Source organism: Pelmatolapia mariae, linkage group LG10_11 (assembly GCF_036321145.2).
Source record: "Pelmatolapia mariae isolate MD_Pm_ZW linkage group LG10_11, Pm_UMD_F_2, whole genome shotgun sequence".
Classification (NCBI taxonomy): Eukaryota; Metazoa; Chordata; class Actinopteri; order Cichliformes; family Cichlidae; genus Pelmatolapia; species Pelmatolapia mariae.
Genome location: NC_086236.1, coordinates 65,668,642 through 65,693,202, shown reverse-complemented (window position 1 = coordinate 65,693,202; position 24,561 = coordinate 65,668,642). Strand labels below are relative to the sequence as shown.

Sequence of the window (24,561 nt, the reverse complement as noted above, 5' to 3'; positions counted from 1 at the left end):
ACTTCTTAGTAGTGGAAAACAAAGAGAACTTAGCTTAGTCTGGCTCTATTTGGGCTTCTTGGCTGAGTTCAGTACTATACTGTTTATGGGAGTTTCTTAAGAGCAGCCAATCAAATTCAGCTTAAACCATTCATAAGAATTTGAAAAAGACAATGCTGTCAGTGCAACTCTCTTTAGCAGTTGCTCTGTCTGTTGCATTGTAAAAGTCATAAAAATTCTCATTAAGCATCACCAGAAAAGGAAATGTCAAATTCTTTAGAACATAAATTGTTGTTTAATTTTATATGATTTTGTATAACTTTTTTATGACTCGACTAAAACTTGAAAAACCACATTGTCTATTCTAATGTCAGTGTTTTAAAATCAGAACTGAGTTGATTATATTGAACATAATCCAATCTAAAATGACTCATAAGAGTCATTTAAGTAACTTTTAATACGACACAAACAGATTCACTAACCTCTAGGATGAAAACAGGAAGCTGGGTGAGTTCCTCCATCACGGCAGCATGGTACTCAGTCTGGCTAAAAACTGGTGCCTCATCGTTGCGATTTACCACCTGAACGACCACCAGTGTCTCGTTCTCCCACTTCCCGTCTGAGGCCACCAGCCGGAGCTCATAGCGCTGCTCCATCTCATAGTCAAGAGGTTGAGCCACGAAGATGGTGCCCACTTCAGGTTCCACGTCGAAGGTGCCCATGGTGTTTCCTGATGTGATCTGGTAGCGCAGCTTGGCATTAGCACCTGGATGGAAGACATTAAGCACTTTTCAGTTTTTAAAATCTTTTCTACAAAACTGATTTAACCGATCAGACTGCTTAGTTCTGGAGACGAAGGTAAAGGAGGAAGATGATCTTCCTGTTGCTTCCAAAAAGGACTGTTTATTTTTATTGAAATAAGAAGGCTAAAAAATCCGGCACATATGGTGAAGAGTTGTATATGCTACTGTCACTCAGATCAGTTGAATGTAGCATTGTTGTGTTGCACTTTTGCTTTGGTAGAGTACGAGTTGGGCTTTCTGAAACTAAAGTTTCGCCAGGCATAAATGGGGGCATAAATAAAGAATCTTTTGACATTTTATAAAATATTAACCCTTTATTGACCGGCCCTTCAAATTTACCTGTAAAATGGGCCCGCCGGCGGGTCCATGGTCAATAAAGGGTTAAGTTATCATAATTACATATAAGTGTATAGACGTGATTGACAAATTGATACTAAAATTGCAACACTAATGACCAGCGTCTCATGTTATGCTAATGCTCTTCCTGTGGTGTTAGTCTGATGAAAGCTCTAATTTTTAAAGATCAGTCACAGTCAAGTGATTATCACTGTGGTAAAAATGTCTCCCATTTTTTTCTTATGTATGCCCCATTAAAAAAAAAAAGTTAACCAAAAATGTGAACCAAAAATTGAGGTAAGACTCAAACTGTGGATTGAGAAAATCCTTAATCCCCTGCACACAAAATTATAATAAATTGAGGTTTTGTAAGAAGCCATGATATAAGCTTTCTGGTTAAATTCTTCAGTAGAATCAGGTATTTCTCTTACAGTTGGGGTTATTAATACCTTGGCCTCCTCAAAATCTCCTTATCCTCACACAAACAGTCGTTTCCCCATCACACAATTAATTTTCTAGAGACCTACAGAAAGCCTCAGAATTAAAGTAAGATGTGCTTTTTGTTACAGCAGAAACTTGGGTTATTCTTTGTGACTATTTAAGATTTAGGTCCATTTAAATTGGATAGTATGAATAGACACACTTCTTGTATACTGAAACTCTCACACGTTTTCCATTGTGTTTCCAGAACAGATGAGTCGGACATGAGTCGGCCTTTAGTCGGCCCGAGGGTCCAGTGAAAGGTATTGAGAATGCATCCTGATCAGATGCCACTCTCTCACCTCTGCTGTCAAAAATATAGCTGTTGCTCTGCTCAGAGAAAGAGTAAAGACTTCAGATATGTGGTGGGAACCCACATAAGGAAACTAATTTCATATATTATTTGCAACCACATATTTTCAGTCATGACCACAGGTGATGGCCTGAATGTACACTGACTGTTCAGTCTGCAGCTTTTTCCGCTCACCACAGCAGCCTGTTATGATGTCTGCTGTACCGCTCACTCTCACTTCAGTTACCCTCACTACTAAACAACGCCCCAAGAACAGCAGCTCACTTGGGACGTCGACTCACTTTCAACTCTGACACGGTTACAAACTTTAATTTCTTCATTTCTCTATTGTCTGCCATTTGATCCCATCTCTTCCTGCAATCTTTGGTCTCCTTCCTGCCTTTTTTTCTGCTCCTGAAGGACTGGTCGCAACAGAAAGTGGCAAACTTCTGAGAGCACTGTTCTTTAACTGCATCATGCGCTGTTCTTGGTGGATTTACCCGACAAATGTCACAGGGACAAAAGGATTTTCCAGAAGGAGAATAACAAAAGCAAAGTCCTCTTTCAGTTGCTCCCTTTAAGGGTCGCAACAGCAAATCATCTGCCTCTCACCTTGTCCCCAGCTGACTCCTTTGTCACACCAACCCCATGTTTGTCCTAAAATAATAAAAGCAAAGCGAAACACCCTTTTCTAGTTTTTACCTTTACTATTTCTACTAATATTTTCAATCACATGTTCAGTGATTTTGCAGACTAAAACTATGATTGGCTTTTATTTCAATGTGTGTTGTAAATACACAGTTTTTTCCATAAGTTCTCTAAGTATTAAAAATGATTCTTTGAACAGATGCCACAATATTTTTCTGTCTTGCTAACTGCTTTGATGTCTAACCCCAACCAAAAAGCTTGTAAAAATCAAACTGATGTCATGTAATGCAAGTAAAGTCCAAAACAGAAACTTTATATTGGCTAGTTTTAATTAAGGAAGTATAGCAGATTATCTGCTAATTGGAAGGTTGGTAGTTCGATCCCTGGCTGCTCCAGTCTCCCTGTGAAACAGACTGAACCCAGATCTGCTTGTGATTCATTCATTGGAGAGTTAAAGTTAGAAAGAAAGCACTTAGATAAAAACATTCTTGGGTGAATGAGACATGTTGTGTTGAGTGCTACATTAAAAAAATAAGCACTAAATAAGAATCAGTCTATTTATATTTAATATCTAGGGTCAAGTGGATTAATCCATGTTACTACTCCGGCTCCCAAATGCCGAATCTTGATGTTATTCTAAGCTGAAAACATATTAATGATTCTGCTCAGCAGAGTAAAATAACCTTCAGTCAATGAGGCGATACTGACTTCCTAGTAAATGGAGGAGACCCACTCTTGGTGACATTCGTAGGACTCACAACAGCTTAACAACCATTTAATCAAACATAAAATAACGGAAACAGCAGTTTTTAAATTATGGAAAAAAAATGTAGATTTCCATTTTCTTATAATGTGAATACACTAATTTCGGTGACTTACATCTTTGCCTTAAATGCTTTGGTAACCAGTTTTTGAAGATGAGTTTACATAAACCACAATGTATAAATCCAACTTGGCTAATTTCCCCCTCTCCTTCTTCTCTTCTCACATTGACGGTTCTTTAGTTTCCTTTCTTTCCTGCTTTCTCCATGTGCCTCCATCCCTCTAGCCTACCGTTTCATTCAGCTTTGCTATGCAGTTCTGTTTTCTTCCTTTGATTATTTTTTCTTGCCACAGTCTTTTCTTCCTTCCTTAACTCTCCTTCATGTATCTTCCTCCCAAATCTTTTATTCTCCTCCTACTTCCTTCTGTTCTTTAGGCTTTTTGTCCACTTGTTTTGATAATCTACTTTCATCCCTCTTTCCCTTCACTTCTTTCATCTTTCTGTTGCTTTTCCATCTCATTCTCTAGTCTCTTTCCTTTCCTTGTCTTTCCTCTGTTGGCTTTCCCTCTACTTTCCTGATGAACTGAAGAAATGCCAGCACACACACACATAGGGACATGGTAAACATGGCAAACGCATACACACACAGATGTATGTTCAGGGCCCAGAGGCAGGTCTGTCTTGGTCCGGCTAGCTCTCTGTTTACCGGCACCAAGGAGACTTTAGGAGACAAACACCATCTGTGGAGACATGGAGGACCTTCATTACGACACTGGAGAGTGTGTGTGCTCGTGTGTGTGCGAGGAAAAAGCTTAAGTGCACTGGTCCGTCACAGCCTCTAAGCACGATCTGTTGTGACACTCGGGGAGCGAGTTAGTGTGTGTGTGTAAATGTGAGTGTGTGTAAATGTGTGTAAGGAGAGTAGCTCCAGCGGTTTTTGCCTCCGGCAGCCTCCCTAATGATCAGTCTGGCCATATGGTGTTGCCCTCTTAACACATACACACACATATGAACACACACACACACACACACATGCACACGCTAGGGGATAGAGCTGATTTAATTCGCAGCCTAGCAGGAGGCCCAAAATTGAGATTAAGGTCAGATCTCTGCTCCTTGTGAGGTGGACCGGAGGGGAAAGTCGTCCCTGAGCAGTGACTGCAGGTTGACACTCTGAAGGACTAAACTCATATTTGGAGGAAGTTTCATTTCGTTTTACAACCACATTAGAAAATATCACATGTTGTGGCCTCAGATGCCTGCAAGAGATACTGTGGATATTTGAAATTCAGCTGGCTGCAGTACCCAGAAATCTTGAGTAGAGCCATGTACTTATTCCAAGATGACAGAAAACATTAAGCCTGATATGTTATAGGTGGTAGATTTTGGAGTAAGGTTTCCCCAGTAATCGGTAAAACGCATCCTAAAATGACAAATTCGAACACAAATAACCGAAAGCTAAATTTACAGTGTAAAAATTAAATATTAGTCTGCTGCATGACTGAGCAATTGGAGGGTCCAAAGATATTAGACCCTCCAGACATATGCATCTTCCAGGTTGTGACAGATGGTGACAGCTGTGGTTCCAAAGAGACTTTCGATGCTATAGAAATCTATGTGAAAATGACTTTCTGTCTTGATCGCTGTAAACACTGACGTTATGGGCTCAGTCACTCATTTTGGATCATAGTGAAGAAGAATTAAGTCTATTTTCCAAATCTTGGTCATACCATGTTTAAAAATCGAAGGTTATCTGTGGTATGAAACCACAAACTCATTCAATAACGGGCTGTCACTCACAACTAATTAGTTAATGGGCATGTGGTTTCACAGTCAGGCTGTCCCTTCTCATCACTTCTGTTTTTTGGGGTTCTTTTTTTTTTTTTTTTTAGCAAAAGCAAATATGCTCATCTTGAGGCTTCAAAAGAGGACTTAATGAATAGATACATCCATCTTCTCCTGTTATTTTGTGATCAGCACACAGATTCTTTCCAGATAGAAGGTATGTTAAATTTAGTAGCACTAATCCTGCTATAACTGTTATTCATGTCATAATAAGTTCTGTAAATATTAATTTCTGACTTTTCAATATAGATTCTAGCAAGGTGCTAGAAACTCCTGAGATATTTCTATATTGATATGAGCCGTAATATTTACTCAGCACATCAATGATGTGAATCTCCTTTTCTACCACATTTTCAAGGTGCTCTGTGGAATTGAGATCTGTTGACTGTGGAGGCTACTGGAGAACAGTGAAATCACTGTCATGAAAAACAAAACAAAAAAACTATCTATCTATCTATCTATCTATCTATCTATCTATCTATCTATCTATCTATCTATCTATCTATCTATCTATCTATCTATCTATCTATCTATCTATCTATCTATCGTCTGCCTGTTTCAAGGTGTTGTTCATTCAGACATACTCTTTTGCATATTTGGTTCTAATGAGTTGTTACGTGAGTTGATGTTGCTTTCTTATCTGTTCGAATCAGTTAGAACCATTTTCACCCACAGAACTTCCAATGACTGGATATGTGAAAATCCCAGTCGATCACAGGTCTCTGAAATACTCCGACCAGCCCACCTGGCACCAACAACCATGCTGCATTTAAAGTCAATTAAATCACTTTTCTTCCACATTCTGGTGTTTTTTCCTCTCTGTCTACATGTCTAGATGCACTGAATTTCTTCCACGTGATTGGGTCATTAGATAGTGCAGTTGAACAGGCGTACATAACAAGTGAGTGTAAGTGACAATGTAACTGATACAAAACTATAAAAATAACGCTCAATGTTTTCACAAGTAATAAATATTGGAATAGTTTTAATTTCATAAAATGTAAACATAGCATTGGCCTAGAGATGAGGAACTGCGGTAGAGCATTAAACACTGTTTACTTATAAACTGTGTACAGTGGTCCCTAAAGATGATGCACAGGAAAGGGCAAAAGCATGGGATTTTTGCATTTTCTTATTGCATGCAAATCATCGTGGAGCATCTTAACAGTCTTTCTGGAGGATAATCAAGGCCTGCAAACAATTTGCAAGTATAAAGGGGGAAAAACTCAGATTTCTGGGGCTCTCCTACAGGACACATCTTTAAAACACACTGTTTCATGTTTATTAGTTTGAGGCTATGGTTTAGTTTGTTAGTAGGAAAACCTAGAACAATAGGTATGTGCACTGCTACCAGCAGATGATGAATATTTTGCTAAAGACCAGATGGAAGGTCTAATACAGAAAGGTGTGTTACAATTGTATGTATAAGTATGACAAACACGTTCAACATTAATTTTGGTTTTTCTGGGCTTTGGCCTCATTGTCCCCCCTCTCCCTGCTGAGCTAAGGTCAGGAAGCCAATATGGTTTCCTGTTGTGAAAGGGTGATACAAACTTACCACCTCAGGGGACTCAGAGACTGCATTAAAGGCAGCAAGGAGAGAAGAATAAGCAGCTCGCTGAGGGCTTAAACACTGCTATGATTAAAGCTGTGTTGCAGTGACTGAAGTGTGGTATCTAAATGCAGCAACAAACTCAACTTAGCAAACAGGCTAAGCTTCATTTAGTAGAATTGTTACACACTCTGATGGCTTGACTTTGGACTGCAAATCAGGAACCTTTGTGTCCCAGATCCATCCAATCCTAACCATCATAATCATCACCTCAATTCAGTACAATGTAAAATTACATGACCAATCACTCACATTCACACATACCTCATTAGCTCAACTTCACTGCAGTAGTAGGTATTTGTGCATGTGTACTAAACCCAGGGGCGACGCGAGACTGAAACGCCAGACTCAGCAGAATTTTAAAAAAGCCCCTTGATCTCATTACAAGATGATCTTAGTTCGGCAGTTTTTTTTACACTAGTAGGACCAAATTTACCCAGAAAACACAACGGGTGACAAAAGCTGCTGCGCCTAATCAGCTTTAGGTTGGAGAGGAGGGGGGTAAAGAAAGGTAATCTAAACCCGCCCTTCCCCCGTCACCTCAACTCTACCTTAGGTTATATTCCAACAAACGCCAAATCAAGCCGAAAAAAATGCAGGAACTATTCAGCAAAGGAAAGCATTGGCGTGTGTGTATGTATGTGCGCTTAGTCCCTGGTAATTGTGTTTGTGTGACCTACAGTTTATGTCTGGAATGAAGGTCACCGGTGCTTCAACATCTGTCAGCTTCAACAACAAACTGTGGTCATAATGTACAACACACACACACACACACAGCTGCAGCCAAGGTGACGGCTGCTTTGCTGCATTTTAGAGGATAAAACCTTGAGTTCTGTTTACAGCTAATCAAACTTGAGATTGGAGCTTTCAGGAGTTAGATTTTTTTCACCTTCAGTTACCATTACACACACACGCACACTTTTTAATCTGCCTAACATATACACACATGCTCTACACATGCATATAAACAATGTATCTGATCTCCATATAACATGGGAATGAATCTGACTGAAAAAACACCAAAATGCATCAGAGGTAAATGAGCCTAAAATTTGCATAGCTTGCAATAAGATGATAATGAAAATGACTGATTTGCCATTTTGGAAACATGGACATGTTCACAGTAGAATGTGAATCAGCTCATGCAAGCCAGTGTTTGTGCAATAAAACACAAGATAGATAAAGCAACTTTTATGCATTACATAATGGACAACAGCGAGGACTGCAAATCAGTATGGGCTAGAAGTCCGTGCTCACTATTCACCAGCATATTATTTTCCAGGAAAAATAAATCAACAGTTCGATTACAAATGAACAACAGATTTATCGCTTTGCCAACTGCCATTTTTCAAAAGGCGACTGACTGATAACTTGAACAGACCTGAAACTAGAAAGCTTTGGGCAGCAAGTAAAAAACTGCAAAATTGGACTAAGTAAAAAAAAAGGTCAGAGTGTGGCATTGTCTATGAAAACAGATATTCACGGATATCATTTTTGTATTTTACAGTAATGATTGCTTTGAGTTCTTTATTGTTATTCTGTGAACATATGTGATAATGTAATTACAAAAATGTTCAACAAAATATAAACAGAAGCACATTAAAAATATTGCAACATAGCACTCTTAAAGATAACATTAGGAGGGCAGATGGCAGTGCTAATGTTTGTCTACCAAAGTGTTGGATTCTGCTACTCCCACAATAGAGACAAAGCAGTAAGAGAAACTAAGTGACACAAGGTATTTCTCTTGTTTCAGGAAACAGTGAATCAAACGCCCGCATGTCTTCTAATAACTGTAATTACAGAAATGCAAACATCGCAATTCAGTGCAGCCACTGAACTGCAATTGTTACTTTTTAAGATACTGAGCTATAATCTATAAAAAGCAAATCACAAAAGAGCAACAACAGAGCAAACACTGAAAACAATCTAATTAAGGTTTAGTTATATCTAACCACCAAATATGACTAGAACTTAACAACCGAGTTATTAGAGGTAGAAAGATGCAATTATTATGGATATATGATAAATATTTACAAACATTTCACCCTGATCTCCCTCTTTTACGCTCACAGAGCTGATTCAGCATGGATCAGATCTGGGGGTTTAGTTAATCTCACCCTTACCAACGTGCCTGTTAGGAAGGTTTAAGGGATATTTAAGCTAACACGACTGGTTTTCTTTATCTGAGCCTTTGGACCCCCAAGTGGTATAGGGCCGAGGAGTGTTTGTTAATTACTACGGGGAGTCTCTGGCGAGACAAAAAAAAGTGGGGATAAAGCGTCAGCAAGAAAAAAAGGTTAAAGATTTGTACAGCAGTTTGCAATCTTAGCATCTCTTAATCCTGTGTTCAGCGTCTTTCAGAACCTCACGGGATCAGTCTGAGGGGGAAAAAATACTAAATCTAGACATTTCCAGGAATAAGGCCACATAAAGAAGACAAAGCAATAAAAAAAGAGAAAAATAAACAAAACAGCTATTTTAACTGACTGACTGAACTAGTTTCAATAAAAATTAGAAAGCAAAGCAGATTTTCAGACACAAGCCTCAAAATATGGAGTGCTCCCAGAGAAAATTTTTTTACAGGGTTTATGAAGGGGCTCAAATGTAAATGAACCGTAAATTAATCAACAAGTCAAGGGCCAGAAAATAAACTGAAACTTCTGTTTTCAATTTATTTGTTTTCTTATATTAATCAAAATTAGGGTCAAGTGGGCCTGGAGTGAGGGGTGGGGTACTTCCTGGACCCCACTGGTAACTCCACTGGCTACCAGTGTGCTACAGGGCTAACCTTCCTTTTTTCATACCAAATATTTTAGTATAAATATTTTTTTAACTTTGCAGTAAGAAATAGTTATAGAATAGTCTCTAACGTCCCATCACAGTGTAACTTTTTCAGCTTGTGGGGATTTCTGTTTGCATTTAAAATGTTACTTTTATTCCTCCTCATGTTTTGCGGGATGTAACCTTGTAACTTTATAGATAATAACATCCTTATATGACTTCATTTACATTATGAACAGTTGGCATGTGTCAGTCAAATGTTCCACATGAAAAGGCAAATTTAATTTTGACTCAGAAGACTATATGATCAACAAAAAAATGACAGTTCTAAGTTAAATGTAAGTACCTTTGCTAACAGACTGCTTTAATGGCTTATTTGAATGTATGATATCTGTTTTCAATAACTTCAATTACAACTGTAGTTAGAAAAGAGCTGATAGATTATTACTTTGTATTCTCTTCTAGATAAGTCTGACTATCCTGCCTACCTGTCAGACCACTGAGTGTTTTTGCTAAAGATCTCAATATTTTCTGAATATAGCAATTAGTAATCATAGAAATAACAGACAAACTAAAAAAAAAATGAGAATCACAACTTTAAAAAAGGGATGTGCATTCTGCAAATATGACATGACTGATGGTATTTCTGCTGTCATTCTGGCTTTATGAGTCATGCAACATGGTATTTATAAACTCTCAATTACACATTTACTCTGCTGCTACCAGCCAACACGCAAAAGTGCAGGAACGACTTGGACTGAAATTCATCCAGATATTCTTTTAAGCGCTATAGCTTGTTAGCGATGCCTATAGCAAGTTTGGTCGAGTGCCGAGGTGTTCCTTATTTCTATTTTTAAGAAATTCAGTAAATGGCTCAATTCGGAAGTCGGCTCAAACTATGGGAAAAAGTATTAAGAAAGGAGACAGTGGAAGACGAGTGACTGGAAGTTTGGGGAGCTCCTCAGGGAATCAGGGTGAATATAGAAGATGAATAGGAGGTAGACTGTGTCACACTGTATAAAAGTATATTGCAGTCAACAAGAAAAAAAATAAAGGTTAAAGATTAAAAAAAGAAAAATAAATAATAAGACATCACTCTTCTTTCCTTCACTCATGCTCTGAGTATAGAAAACCTCAGAGGCGTTGAGCTGACGCCAACAGCTGTCATTAAGAGAGAGAGTAGAAGAGAGAGAGGCTTGTTTTTTGTTGTTTTCTGATATTTTTCCTTTTTTTTGCCTCCTGGTGCTTATTGGTTTAGAGCGGAGGAGGAAGAGGAATGAGGGACAAACACAAACAAAGAGACAAACATCAAAACCGCCGACCTCAAGGGAGCAGCGGCACTCGCTAACGAGCTGTGACAGCAAGAGAAGAAGAGAGAAGGAGATAAAACAGAGGAGAGAAAATAAGGAGAGTGGAGACGAGTGACAACAGTGAGGAGAACGGGGACTAATAAATTAAGAAAATTGAAGAGCATGAAATTTTTAAAATCAGTTTTTAAAACTACTTAAATGTACTTCTGTTAGCACAGACACAACTACCCAATTACCCTCCAAAAAAAGAAAACAAAGCAAACAACAACAAAAAAAGCAAGAATACTTTCCACATAACCTCTATATCAAATATGAATGGAGGCACTCTGATGTTAGGTAAGTAGGTTAAACCAAAAATGCTATAATTCAAAATAATGCCACGTAGGTTAAGGTAATTTAACATTCTGGTGCTTCCAAAATGTGGGAGGCGCAGCTTGAGAAGCAATGTTTACTTATCTAACATTATCAATTTAACGAAGCTAAATTCTTATCAGTGTGAGACTGATTACTGTTAACCAAAACCTACCATGCATGCCACTTAGATTAAAGAAAATGCACTGATTTGAAACATAATCAAGTCAATTAGTTTTTATAAATGAGGATTCTTTGTCATGCATAAAAGTTAGTCATGGAGTTCCACAGGGTTCTGAGTTCGGACCAATACCTTTTAATTTACACATGGGTCTCTCAGGTAATATCTTTAGAAAACAATGCATACATTTCCAATGCCATGCAGATAATAACCAGTTGTATTTATTTGTGAAGCCAGATGACACAAATCAGTAAAACTATAGGCACGATATGTAATTTATGATGTAATTTACAGGAGGAGGCTTAGAGCTGAGAACATGCTCTATGAGGAGGATATGTTCTTCAATGTGCACATAAAACAAATATACAGGAGTGCCTTCTTTCATCTTCACAGCATTGTCAAAACTAAACAAAACATCCTGTCTGAAAGTAATGCTGAAAAACTAGTTCATGGATTTATTATGTTGAGGCTGAAATACTCAACTGTAATTCCTCATTATCTGGATCGTCTAAAAGTTTCACGAAAAGCCCTCAGCTGATCCAAGACACTGCAGTGAGAGTACTAACAGGAAATAGAAAGAGAGATATTTCTCCCATATTAGTCTATTTTAAATAGCTTTTCTTTTTATCTACTTCCCTGTTAAATCCAGAATATATGAACTGAGTACTTCCTTCACACTGTCACTAAATGCTCACTCATAGGATATCATCTCATTGTTGGGGGTTCATCTTTTAATGCAATATGGTTTTTAGCTTACAGTATAAGGGCCTTGAAAGAGCTCTTTGAATAAAGTTGAATTTGAATTCAGCTCAATAAAAAACATTTCTGTTCATGTTAGTCATCTGGACACCTATGGGAAGTGTAGAGCTTAAAAGTACACACGCTTTCATGTGGTATAGACTTGGGCTTTGTATTCAGTTTTATTGTGAAGTCTGAATACATTTAAACGGCTTTATAATTAGTACACAATGGAAAACAGAATAAAACTAAGACTGCTACCTCTATTTGCTGCATTAAACACAGGAAATTTACTTTACACAAGTAACTATAAATAATTAGTTAACAGTTATAAACAGATGGGTGCCACACTGGTTCTCATGATTTTATTTAGATATTTTTTAAAGAAGCATTTACATGAAAGTTTACTACAAATTGTACTTTCAACATTTTTCTGGGTCTTTCAGTACAATCAAGCCTGCAAACAGAGGAGTCAGCCATTAATGGCCATCAAAAATAATACAGGTTTAAGGAACTTTTGTTGGTGTAATTTTGCTACATCCATCTTTAATATACACTCTGTGAACTTCAACTAATGACCAGAAACAACAGAAACTGCAAACATTAAGAGTGCCATCAAAGATCATTTAATGTAATGCTGAGTATCCGTATTCTGCCACACATCTAAAGCCTAATTGTCTGCACAACTGTTTACTCTCAGTTCAACAGAGCATTCATTTTCATTCACTTTGTCTATGTGAACCACGTTAGTTAAGCGTGTCCCACTTTGTATTACATCAACAACAAGAGCGGACTGAGTGATTTGCAGATCTGAATAGATAATGGATAATATCATCCGCCATATAAATCCTGTGCGGTAACACTTTAACACTGATCAAGTTTTCATGCGAGGTCTCACAACAACAAACTGGATAATTTCACTAAAGCAAGTAACATATTAGTTTAAACCCGGGCAGCCTGATTTTGAATTTAGACACACATAAAAACAAACAAACAAAACCTCTTCAAACGTATTGCCCACAGTCTCAATAAACAGCAGTAAAAATTAAGTGATTTTTAAGCTATAAAATCTAATGTAAGATTTTACAATAAGACATGACCACCAGCTACTGCAGTGGAAGAAAAAAATGTAACCTTATACAGAGCAAAGTTTATCTTAAGAAAAATCAAGAGAAGAGACAAATTCAAAAAAGAAGAGAGCAGAAAATTAGAGTGGATTGAGACAAGAAAAGCAGAAAGAGGAGAAGAGGGGATGCAAATCATCCAAACAGAAACAAAGAGGCAAAAAGAGGAGAAAGATTATAAAAAAAAGTATGAAAAGCAAACAGCGCTCAATGGGAGAGGGGAGAGACAGAGAGGGGAGCCACCAGATCATTCAGTTCACGCACCTAATTTCTTGCTCAACACTTGTTTTTATGACTAACTGCACACTCAGTCAGAGACTTTGATCAGTTTGACTGAAGTTCACATGAAATCACAAAGAACTGACTTCACTGCCACCACTGACAGCAACTACAACAGGTGCATCCCAGAGAGACAGAAAAACTGCCAGATTCTAACTCACCTTCATCCTCGTCGTTGGCCGTGACGGTGATGAGGACGAAGCCGACCTCCTTGTCTTCCTCCACGCTCACCTCATACACCGGCTGGGCAAATGCCGGGGCGTTGTCGTTCACATCGGTGACGAAGATCCTGACATAGGCTGTGTCTGAGTCAAAGTGGGACGGAGGCTTTGCTCAGGAATATAATTTCAACGTATCCAAACACATGCAAGATTCTCTAGACTTTCGTTTTATAAGGTCTGCAAAATGATCTCTTTTATATTAATTGGACTGCATGCCTTCTCTCTGATTGTGCGTTACCTGTGTTAGGCTGGCCCTGCTGGCCTTGTCGGGCCGACTCCGAGCCGTCCTGTGACTGCACCTCTATCAGATACGAAGCTTTCTGCTCACGGTCAAAAGAGGCTCGAGTGAAGATGATCCCACTGTGGGAGTCAATGCTGAAGAACTGAGAGTCCCCACTTTCATCCTTTAGGATCACATAGTGGATCTGAAGAACACAGAGAGATGCAGTGAAGCAGAAAAAGAACAGGAAGTAGAATATCATTAACGATCAGTGCAGACGTTTCTCACCATCCCGTGTAGACCAGAGTCCAGATCAGTGGCTGACACCTGAGCCACAGATGTGCCCATCTGCGCTCCTTCAGGAACCGTGGCCTCATAGGTGGACGACAGAAAGAAAGGAACGTTGTCGTTCACGTCTGAGGGGGAAAAAACAAAAAGAAACAGTAGAAAAAAATATCCTTTATTTTCCCACATTCATATTTTTTGTTGTTGAAGGATCTGGCAAAAGAACACATACAGCCTGTCATGTCCATGAAAGCTGATTAAAGTGGATTAAAAACAGACAGAGAAAGAAAATGCTAGAAGGAATGGAAAAGTGAGCAGGAAATAAACAAAGACAGAAAGAAAGAACAAGCAAGACAGAAGGCAAAGAGACAGAAATAAGATTGGATTTTTAGAACACCAGTAAAGGAGATTAAAAAGTAAAGATGAATTACAGTGAAATAAAGCAGAAAGAGACAAAAAGGCAAAATTTTTAAAAAAAGTCCATCAGAAAGTGAAGCTGGACTGTGTCTACCCTCACTAATGAAAACTGAGTTATTAGTGAGGAATTATCCTCCAAACACCCTGAAGAGTCCACAAAGCAGCTTGTCAGCTCACTTTCAAGCTCCGCTAAGCCAATTACAGCGTCCGATGTGGGTTTGTTCAAAGCCAATCAAAGTCAGGAAGTGTTTTCTCCTCTTTCCTTCTCTCCACCCGCCTACAGCTGCTGTTTGGGAAGTGAGTCACTGTTAAAGGGAGACGGCACGGAGCTGACACCACCGGTCGCTTCTGTTTTCTTCTTTTTCTGCCAGAAACGACCCTGGATATGAACCGCACTTCATTACTCTTTCTCTTCTTGTCATTTCCTCCAGCTTGCCACTCATTACACCCGAGTTTCTGTTGCTCACCAACAGCTTCTTTACATTCGATGGTCAGAGCTGAATGTTGACTTTCATATGGAACTAACTCTGCTACTCATTTTAAAGTCCTTCTAATGGCAACTTTTAAACCACTAAATACTTTGCTCTGCTCATCAAAATAGCATATTTAGAATTATGAACATATCTATCAATATGCAAATAAGTCAATATCTCATCTTTGAGACTCACTCACACTGAGTGCATATAGCCAACAGGGGCCTAGTAGTATTTAAATGAAAGAGCTGTAAGTTGATTGGTTACCTGTACAAACCTATGGGACTGAATCCACGTTTCTGACTACCAGTCTGGCTAAAGGAGTTGAAAATGTTTGACCCGTAATCATACAAACTCACCCGTCACATTAACATAGACCGTGGTAAAGGAGGCGAGCGGCACAGCAGCGACATTCTGCACGCGCACTCTGAGCGTGAAGAAGCGCGTCGTCTCATAGTCGAGGTTCTCGGCTACCAGGATGGATGCCGAGCCGTCGGCCCGGTTTGGTTTCATGTAGAACCGCACTGGCATGTTGGTCTCCGGTACCTGACCCTCCTCCAGGTTGTAGGTCACCCTGGGGTCACCGAGGGGAGATGTTGCCTTGATGGTCTGTTGACAGAGGGAAAAGAACAAAAGATATGTCTTTGTATCCAAAAGAACCAGCGTCTGCTCGCACATTATGACTGTGTGCGCCTGAGCTTCCTAATGTCACGGTTTTTCCTCATCACTTTGTGTGTGTCGTTTTTCCACTGAGAAAGGGGCAGAGTGATTTGAAAAGCAGAAGAAAAACTTGACAGGAAATGACACTGTGAAATATACTGATGTCATGCACACCAAGGGACAGCAAGCGTGAGCTGGCCATTGAGACTTCACAGACATGGTGAATTATACAGAACTTACCTTTGTAGTGAGGGAGAGACTGAAATTCAGATTTGAAATTCTCTCATGGTACAAACATATTTCTCACATGAGAAAGACCCTTGAAAAATAGTTGATAGCATCAAACTTGTCAAACTAGTAACTTGCTTTTCTATGTTTTCCATCTTTTCCACATTAAATATCTTGGTATCTTATTTTTATTTACCTGCGTTGATCCTCAGTAATGATCAGTGTCAAGGGTGTTTCAGTGTAAAAGTACAAAGTCGGAGACTGCAGGAGCCTTGGGGACATCCTTTGAGGATCATGTGATGGATTTCAAAAGTGACTGTTGCTCAAATATTCCAGATACATTAATGAGTTATAGAGTTCTCATCAATGCTAAAGCAAAGTATCCAGCTTGCTTTGATTATCAGAGAGGGAATTATGTGGCAAATCCCAGCTTCTGTGTTGAACTGTGTATCATTTATTAATTACTAGTAAATATATTTATGTTATTATTTATTTTAAATGAGCACCACCAAAACAAATAACAAATAACTTACTTCTCAGGTAGCTGGAAAATCTCATTCAAAATTCCTTTGCCAATTGTAACTAATATAAAAAAAACATCTTTGGGTGGAAAGTTCCAACTTACTCTCACCCCAGGGTGTCAATTCAATCTTTTCTGTTAGATTGAACTGGCCATTCAGAAATATGCACAGGGTGTCCTTTGGCTTAAGTGCCAAGGTGTAAGTGGTTACAGCAGAATGGAGAATGAGAGATAAAGGTCCTCTTTAAAGAGTGTCAAAGTCTGATTTTTGAGCTTGGATAAGTGACATCCATGAGACTTGGGGTATGTATGATATGCCTGAACATACAGAAGTATATAGAGGACAACATACTGTGGAAGTTGTTAGACCTTTATGTCTGAACTTTATGGAGAAGTTTAGAACCAAGCTGTCATGATTTGAGTACACAAACCACAGTTTGTGTTCACAAATCAGTGTTCAAGTTAAAATTGTGAAGAATGCAGTTTCTGATACAAGTACTAGAAGGCGGCATATGGGAGAAAATATATAAATGCAAGATCTATAAAAGATATATAAAAGAAATGCTGCAAAATAAGAGATTGCAGAAGACGAATGTAGGTTTGCTCAGATCTGATGTCATGCCTTTGGGTCTTAAAATCCAGTTTGAAGAGTTTTAAAAGTTTTAAAAATGTGTGTATTTTTAAACAACCTTTAATATTAACTGGCATCACTGTTTTTGTAAAATTCAGTGTTGTTATATGTGGCCTGGTATTTGGAGTTCTTTTTACAAGTGCATCTTTTTCAAAAGCAAGCCGAGCTGGTCGTCTCTGACTAGAATAGGAACAGAGATCATCACTCAGACAGATTACATGCAGTGTCAACAGAATAAAAGATATCCCATATACAGACACTGAAAACTCATCTTCTCAAACCTCTGTTTACTCCTTTTGGGCTTCTAGTTTATAGAGACAGACTTATCTCCATTTCTGAAGCAGTTACTCCCACATTGCGTTATAATCCGTCAAAGGCAGAAGCCAAAGAAGAGCCTGTACTGGTTCATGATGACATCATGTTATCACACAGCTGCTCGTGTCGACAACGAGGTCGTACATCTTTATAACAGCTCCAACGGCTTCCAGATCTTTAAACTATAACACTCACCAGAAAAATGACACCCTAAAATACACAACTACATTTCAAAGAATGCGACGTTTTAACGGCCAGACCTGCAACTCAGTCCTTCTATGGATATAAAGCACTCATGGTGAAAACTTTCCAAAATACCCAAAAAGGATTCGGTTTCTGCTTTGTTGATGTTTTTCCTTTTTGTGTTTTTTTTTTAAATAAAATATGTGTCTGGATCAGTGTGTGTTGTCCTGAGCTGTTCTTCTACCAGCAGCAGAGCTTTTAAGACTTGTGTTATGCTCCTGGCAGTAGACTAAGCTGACCTTAGAGTGAGAAAGTGTGTATGTGTATTTATGTCCCCAGGGAAGTGGGGTCATAAATCTGTTTACACAGTCACATTGTGGTGATATTGCTCCTTTTCAGGCACAGAAATTAAATCATTAAACCTTATTACTATAAACCTATTGCTTATGTTCAGAATGAGTTCAGGTTTAGGTTAAGGTCATAGTTAGGTTAAGTTGGAAGGAAATGCACAAAAAGTCAATATAATGTCCTTTGAAGTGATGGAAATATGGTGTGTGCTATTGTCCTTCCTGACCACACACTCCCAACCTTGCCAATGAGGGACTGTATTTTCCATGGCTGAGTGATGCTACCTCATTTTACAGTAAGCTATGACCTGGATTGTTAGACACACACACGCATGCATTTCCAGTTAATTGACTCACTCTGATTTTTGCCACCACAGTTTTTGTTCACTAAAGTGTAAGGGGGCTCATTTATTTTGATTCTAACTTCAGCTCAGATTCCTGTGTCCACTCAGCTGCAAATAAAATATGTCAGGTGGTCTCGGTAGCCAGCTGAGAAGAGGGTCATTGTATGAGCAACAGCAGTTAATCTGGAAGCATTCTTGTATCATTAAAGCAGGATTTTTGAACTGTTGGACAGTACTTGTAAGAAAATGCAATGTGACCTGTTTAATTAGCAGTTTTTCTGGTATTAATAATTAATGATGATGAAATATGCTTTTACTGGAGGGAGCATGCATGATTTTTAAAAATCTTCTTACAACGACATGACTGAAAAATCAAGTAGAAAGCAAGGGCTGTCTATGCCTGCTAAGATCCTGCAGGCAGATGAGTGGGAGAGAAAAGGTTGCTGACGACCACTTACGAATAAATCTTTTCTTAATTTAGTGTAACGGTGCATCTGTCAGCCTGACCGCCACATCTATAAATGGTTCCGTAAAATGGCCACTATAAATATAAAGTACAGTCAGTACAAAATCATTTAACCCCTTTAGTTCAGGCCATGGTGGCTTTGAGCAAAGACTGAAAGCAGGGGAGAACCTATCTCAGCTCCAGTGTAAGGAAAAAAAAAATCACCCCTGAACAACCGTCGCCCTTGTCGTCACTTCCACAAGAGGTAGCATGTTTCCCCTGAGTGAGAAATGCTGTCTGCCACTTCAAACACTGAAACCCTTTCAGCCCTTAGACCCAGTGACCACAGCAGCTCGAACAGTCTCAATCTAATGCGTTTACCAACTACTTAGTATGCTGGGATGACTACACACTCTCACACAGAGAAAAACACTTAATTCTAACATTTAATTCTTGCCTGCTTGTATATTTGCATGCATCCCTGTTCTGCAAATATTATTGCCACTGTGCTACTTCTCTACTACCTTTCAGACCATCTATCATGCAGTCTTCCTCCACTTCATCTCCATCTTATCCAGATTGCAGAACATCTCAACCGAAGCCACTTCAAGCCATTTGCTAACTGTGTTCCACTACAACTGTCTGAACTCCGGGGGTTCCCATCTCTATTTCCTACTTTTCATATCATCTGCTCTAAGATGTGGATTTTCATCAGAATCTATTAACCGAAAAGAATTTTATGTTACACGCTGTTTCTCCAATTAATTTCATCTTTACTTCCAAACGATCTCTCCTTATTATATTGATTTTTAACTGATGAGTATAAAATTGACTTTTAACCCATTTTGCTTTCCTGCAGCAGTTATAAAAGGATGGTCGGGAATCTGACTTTCTTGTTTGGTTTTTCCATTGGTAGTCTCTTAAAATTTTTAAACAGGATGTTAATTCAAAATCTCACAAACAGCCCGAGATGAAGGCATCCGGTTTCAGGTGAAGAGTTGCGTGAGGGCATGTTAGTGGAGCGTGGCTCAGCCTCACAGCAGGCCGAACCAGCAGAGTGTATGGAATCAGGACTAATGAGAAATCATCTCATTAGACATCAGTGCAGCATGCTGAAGTTAAGCTGATCAGTGTCTGCCTTCCTCTCCCACACAGATTAATGCCCGTGGAGATATCGCAGCAGATCGCTCTCAGCTGGTGCGGCTGGTGGTGAGAGTGATTCAGCAGCTGGAATACAGATTGCCCTGTCAGCTTCAAATGCTAACAGTTAGCACTCAGCTGAAAAGGGTAAGGTGGGGTCATCAGGGTTGGTGTGTGTGTGTGTGTGTGTGTGTGTGTGTGTGTGTGTGTGGTGTTTGTAGGGGTCTGCTCCATTTTTTGATGCTTACATGTGGTAATTACACTTTTAATGGCTCCTTTGCTTATTTATCTGGCAAATAACATAATTAGTGTTTCTGCCTCGTGTGTTTCATGTCTTATTATCTCATTTATCTGCCCATCACATGGGTAGCCTAATTAAACTGATACAAATCAACCAAAAGAAAGAGATGGATGGTGTCCCCCCCCCCCCCCCCCCCCCCCCCCCCCCCCCCCACACACACACACACACACACACCCCCACTGTGCTCTCTGTTATCATATTCCCTGTGTTTTCTGGAGCTGAATTCAAAATGTAGTTGTTCTCGTTTGCATATTTTTCTAATAAAATGAACCAAAATACCACACTGTAGTACTGCCCATGCTGACATTTAACATGAGTGATTACATCGAAGGTTCTCTGGCCCATATGCCCCGTGGTGACTGGATTGTCTATCTGCAGTCTTTCATAATGAAAATATGGTGATATGAAAAGGCAGACAACTGTCCATCCCTATTGCACGCTATTCAAAAAGCTGCAATGCACACAGGTCAGAAATTCCTTCATTTTGTGTGATACTGCAATACATCAGACATATTCTCTTTTATCAGACGCTTGAAATGAACTGCTTTTTAGACTTTCCAAATGATTTTTAAGCATCAGTGGATAGCCAGAAGATATATTTTAAGGTAAATCTAAGAGAATATTTAAAGTCATTTGTGGCCATGAGAGAAAGTGTTTGCATAAGAGCAAACACTAAAAACATCAACAGGATGAGGAAGAAAACAAGAGGAAATCAGCTGATGAGGAGGCCTATTATAACATGCGACTCTTACACACATAAGCAGGAGATGACTTCAGCTTATTGATATGGAGATTTAATACACGCGCGCACGCAGAGCAGCTTCCACCTCTGCAGCGCCTCCCTCCCTCTGCCTCGTTAACAATGTGATTAACAGACCTTATTAAGGCTGCTAAATTTAAAACAACAGTTCCTCCTCAGCGCAATTAACACCGCAGGGGAGACAAGGGAGGGAGGAGGAAGAGAGGGAGGAGACATTTCAGCCTTCCATTGTTTTGTATATGTAGCCAGGTTTGGGTAACTTAACATATTTGTCCACTGAATTTATTGCTCATAAAACATTATGTATACATGGTTTCAACATGCAGACAGATGATTTTCAGTTGATCACAGTTTTTTGTTTTTCCTTTGCCAGTATTTTGTCCAACAGTTGTGCATCTGGGCTCAGCTTTCAGGTAATACTTTTTGACAGGGAGAGCGTAGTGGAAAGATTCAGCCTTTTCTAGAGGAATGAAAAATGAAGGAGATGAAACATTGATGAAGGGAGAAAAACCTCACTTCCACAGTTAATTTGAACAAAACAAGACACATTCAACAAGGAACACATTCGTGTAAAGTGTATTCTTTCAGATGCAACTGGTATGATCTGATTAAAGGAGAAAGCTCGTGTTATTTTATATTTCTCCTACTGTCAACATAAAAAGACCAAAATCCACACAGCATTTTTTTATCCATCTTTCAGTACCATAAAGCTTTCCTTTCCCTAATTTAGCTCCCCCTCCTCACTTCTTCTCACTGCATCATACAGCCTCTGTCAGGTTAAAGACAATAATTAAACGTCTGTTTTTCTGAGGTGATAGGAGTCCATTGTGACGCCCCGACAGCAGGTGTAATTTTCTTGCTCTGCTCAATCATCTCTGACAGATGGAGCTGTGGGTGGGAACCTCCAATCACCATCACCGTCTTTTCAGCGAAAACACGGTGTCGAAAAGAAGCACAACAACACGCGAACACACACAGGATTACACGCACTTACCCTCCAACTATTTGAAAACTGACTAACCTCCATGAAATCGAGCAGCTGGAGGGTAAAAACTCCTCTACCTTCTAAACCATCAGCTTAGGAATAGGAAGCAAATTAGGATGGAGGGATCAAAAGAGGAAAAAAAATCACCAGAGGTATACAAGCAAACTGTGTGTGCACTTGTGCGTGTGTGTGTGTGTGAGAGAGATTGCAGTGAGTCAGGTGAGACAGACTCGGGGCGGGTTTGTTGTTTGCTCGGCAGAAAATGTTTAGAAGTGCTCGGCTAAACGTGCTGACACAGAGAGAGAGGGATGGATGAGCTGGAAAGTGAGGAGAGAGGGATGAAGAAGAAGAAAGACTATCTCTAGCCTCCTCAGGGTGCTGTGCACAGACGTGAAGCAGGATGTAAATGAAATAGAACTCTTATACTGCTGCAGGAGGGTGACTGAGTTTAAATATTCCTCCCTTTTTACGAGTCATCCCCTTCTCTCGCCCATGTCACTTCCGAGCTCTTAGGGCTACTGATACTGATGAAAAGAAACGTGTGCTTCAGTTCCCAGATCGGCACCTTTTCAGTCATACATTCACAAGCCACTTTGTTATGTACACCTGTTCAAATGCTCATTAATGAACATATCTAATCAGCCAAACTGGCAGCAGACATGCTCAAGATGACCCGTAGAAGCTCAAACCAAGCATCAGAGTGAGGAAGAAAGGTGATTTAAGTGACTTTGAACGCCAGACTGGATGGTCTGATTATTTCAGAAACTGCTGATCCACTGGGATTTTCTCACACACAGAAGTCAGAGGAGACTGGCCAGACTGCTTTGGTAAGAAGTCAACAATAACTCAAATAGTAACACTTAATACAACGGGTAGGCTATAGGAGCAGAAGACCACACTGGGGTCCACTCCTGCCATCTAAAAACAGGAAACCAGGGATACAATTTGCACTGACTCACCAACATTGAACAATATAAGATTGGAAAAAAAACCCTCCTCTTCTGATGAGTCTTGATTTCTGCTGTGACATCTGGATGGTAGGGTCAGAATTTGGCATAAACAACATGAAAGAATGAGTCCATCCTGCCTTGTATCAGCGGTTCAGGCTGGTGGTGTTGTAATGTTGTGGGGAGAATTTTCTTTGCACACATTGCATCATTTAAACACCAAAGCCTACCCAAGTATTGTTGCTGACAATGGGCATCCCTTTAACAAGGAAGCACACCATGTCACAAAGCTCAATCTATCTCAAAAAATGGTTTCTTGAAAAGTGAAAGTTGAATGTTTTTTAGTTATCGTTTTACCATTTCAGGGCTCAATGTTCTCATCATAAACTCACCACTATCTTGGCATCTCGGACGGTGTTTTCCGGCACAGTGACCCAGTATTCGGACTGCTCCCACTGTGGTGGCTGATTGTGGACGTTTGTGATGATAACGGTGAGCTCCACTGAGCTGCTGCGGTTCCCTCCATCTGAGGCCACAATCTGCTGGTTGATTCTGGATGTCTGCAAAGAGATGAACAGGGAGTAATTAAGATCAAGGAACTCATGATTCTGATCAGAACATTTTCGCTTTAACAAGTTTTACCAAACAAATAAGGGTGTTTTCTATTTAGAATTGATTTGCCTTTAAAACTTGGTCTTGTTATCTTCAAAATAAAATTTTAATGATCAAGTAGCTCTTTGATAGTTTAGAAAGACCAAACACTTGTATAAATTGTAAATATTTGAGCAGAGAGAGAAAGAAAATATTGATCCTTTAGTTTGTTTACAAAAAGTGAATAAAGAAAGTGGGTAGGGATACATTTTCCTTTGCTAAATTATTGACTGAAGTGCTGCTAAAAAGAAAATGAGAACCAGAGAGAAGAAGAACAGAGAGGAGATGACAGTGACAAAAGAAGAAGAACAGTAGGCATCATTCATCGCCGACGTTAGCTTAACAGACGGATTCGCTTCATTATGGATTTTCAGTTTGACATTGTAAGATTGTACTGAAGAGAAATCAGACACACATAATGATGACAACCATTAAAGATTTAAAACAACAGTCTGTTTGATGCAACTTTCATTCCTCACGCAGTGGAAACATCAGAGCAGCTGTTGCTGTTGGGAACAACTTTGGCCTTGTGACCTCATAATATCCCAGTTATGTTTAATTTTTTGCATTGCTTTGTTTACATGCGGAGGATATGCTTTTATGTGCATATCATTCAGCTTATTGCAGTTATTAATTATTAAAAAACATGTTTTTGTGTTGTGATATGGCCCACCGTCTGTGCTTTCATGGAAATAGCTTTTTCACAAGGTCATCATAGCTGGACGGGGTTTAAATAGATTTAGGGTGACATTTACAACTGGATTGGGGTGGCTTGGAAGCTGTTGGGGTGAGTGGCGGGTGAACAAAGTGCATAACCACTGTGCTTGGATACCCTCCCTATAAGCCACTGTTTCAGAGAATTATAGGTCCATTTCCAAAATTCGGCATTGGTGAAAACTACTTATGCACTTAGATAGTGGCGAATATTACATTTTAATCCTTCTAGACTTATCTGCAACGTCT

General features: G+C 39.3%; 1 protein-coding gene across 1 annotated transcript in view; it reads right to left on the bottom strand.

Moving 5' to 3' along the window:
- The window catches only part of si:dkey-22o22.2 (neural-cadherin), a 147,031-nt gene that overhangs the window by 35,001 nt on the left and 87,469 nt on the right, over nucleotides 1-24,561 (bottom strand). The window contains exons 12-17 of the mRNA XM_063485101.1: nucleotides 23,340-23,507; nucleotides 15,501-15,750; nucleotides 14,255-14,382; nucleotides 13,985-14,171; nucleotides 13,687-13,830; nucleotides 462-745 (exon numbers count right to left, since the gene is read on the bottom strand). Coding sequence (XP_063341171.1) covers nucleotides 462-745; nucleotides 13,687-13,830; nucleotides 13,985-14,171; nucleotides 14,255-14,382; nucleotides 15,501-15,750; nucleotides 23,340-23,507 — 1,161 coding nt within the window. The remainder of the gene's footprint in view (nucleotides 1-461; nucleotides 746-13,686; nucleotides 13,831-13,984; nucleotides 14,172-14,254; nucleotides 14,383-15,500; nucleotides 15,751-23,339; nucleotides 23,508-24,561) is intronic.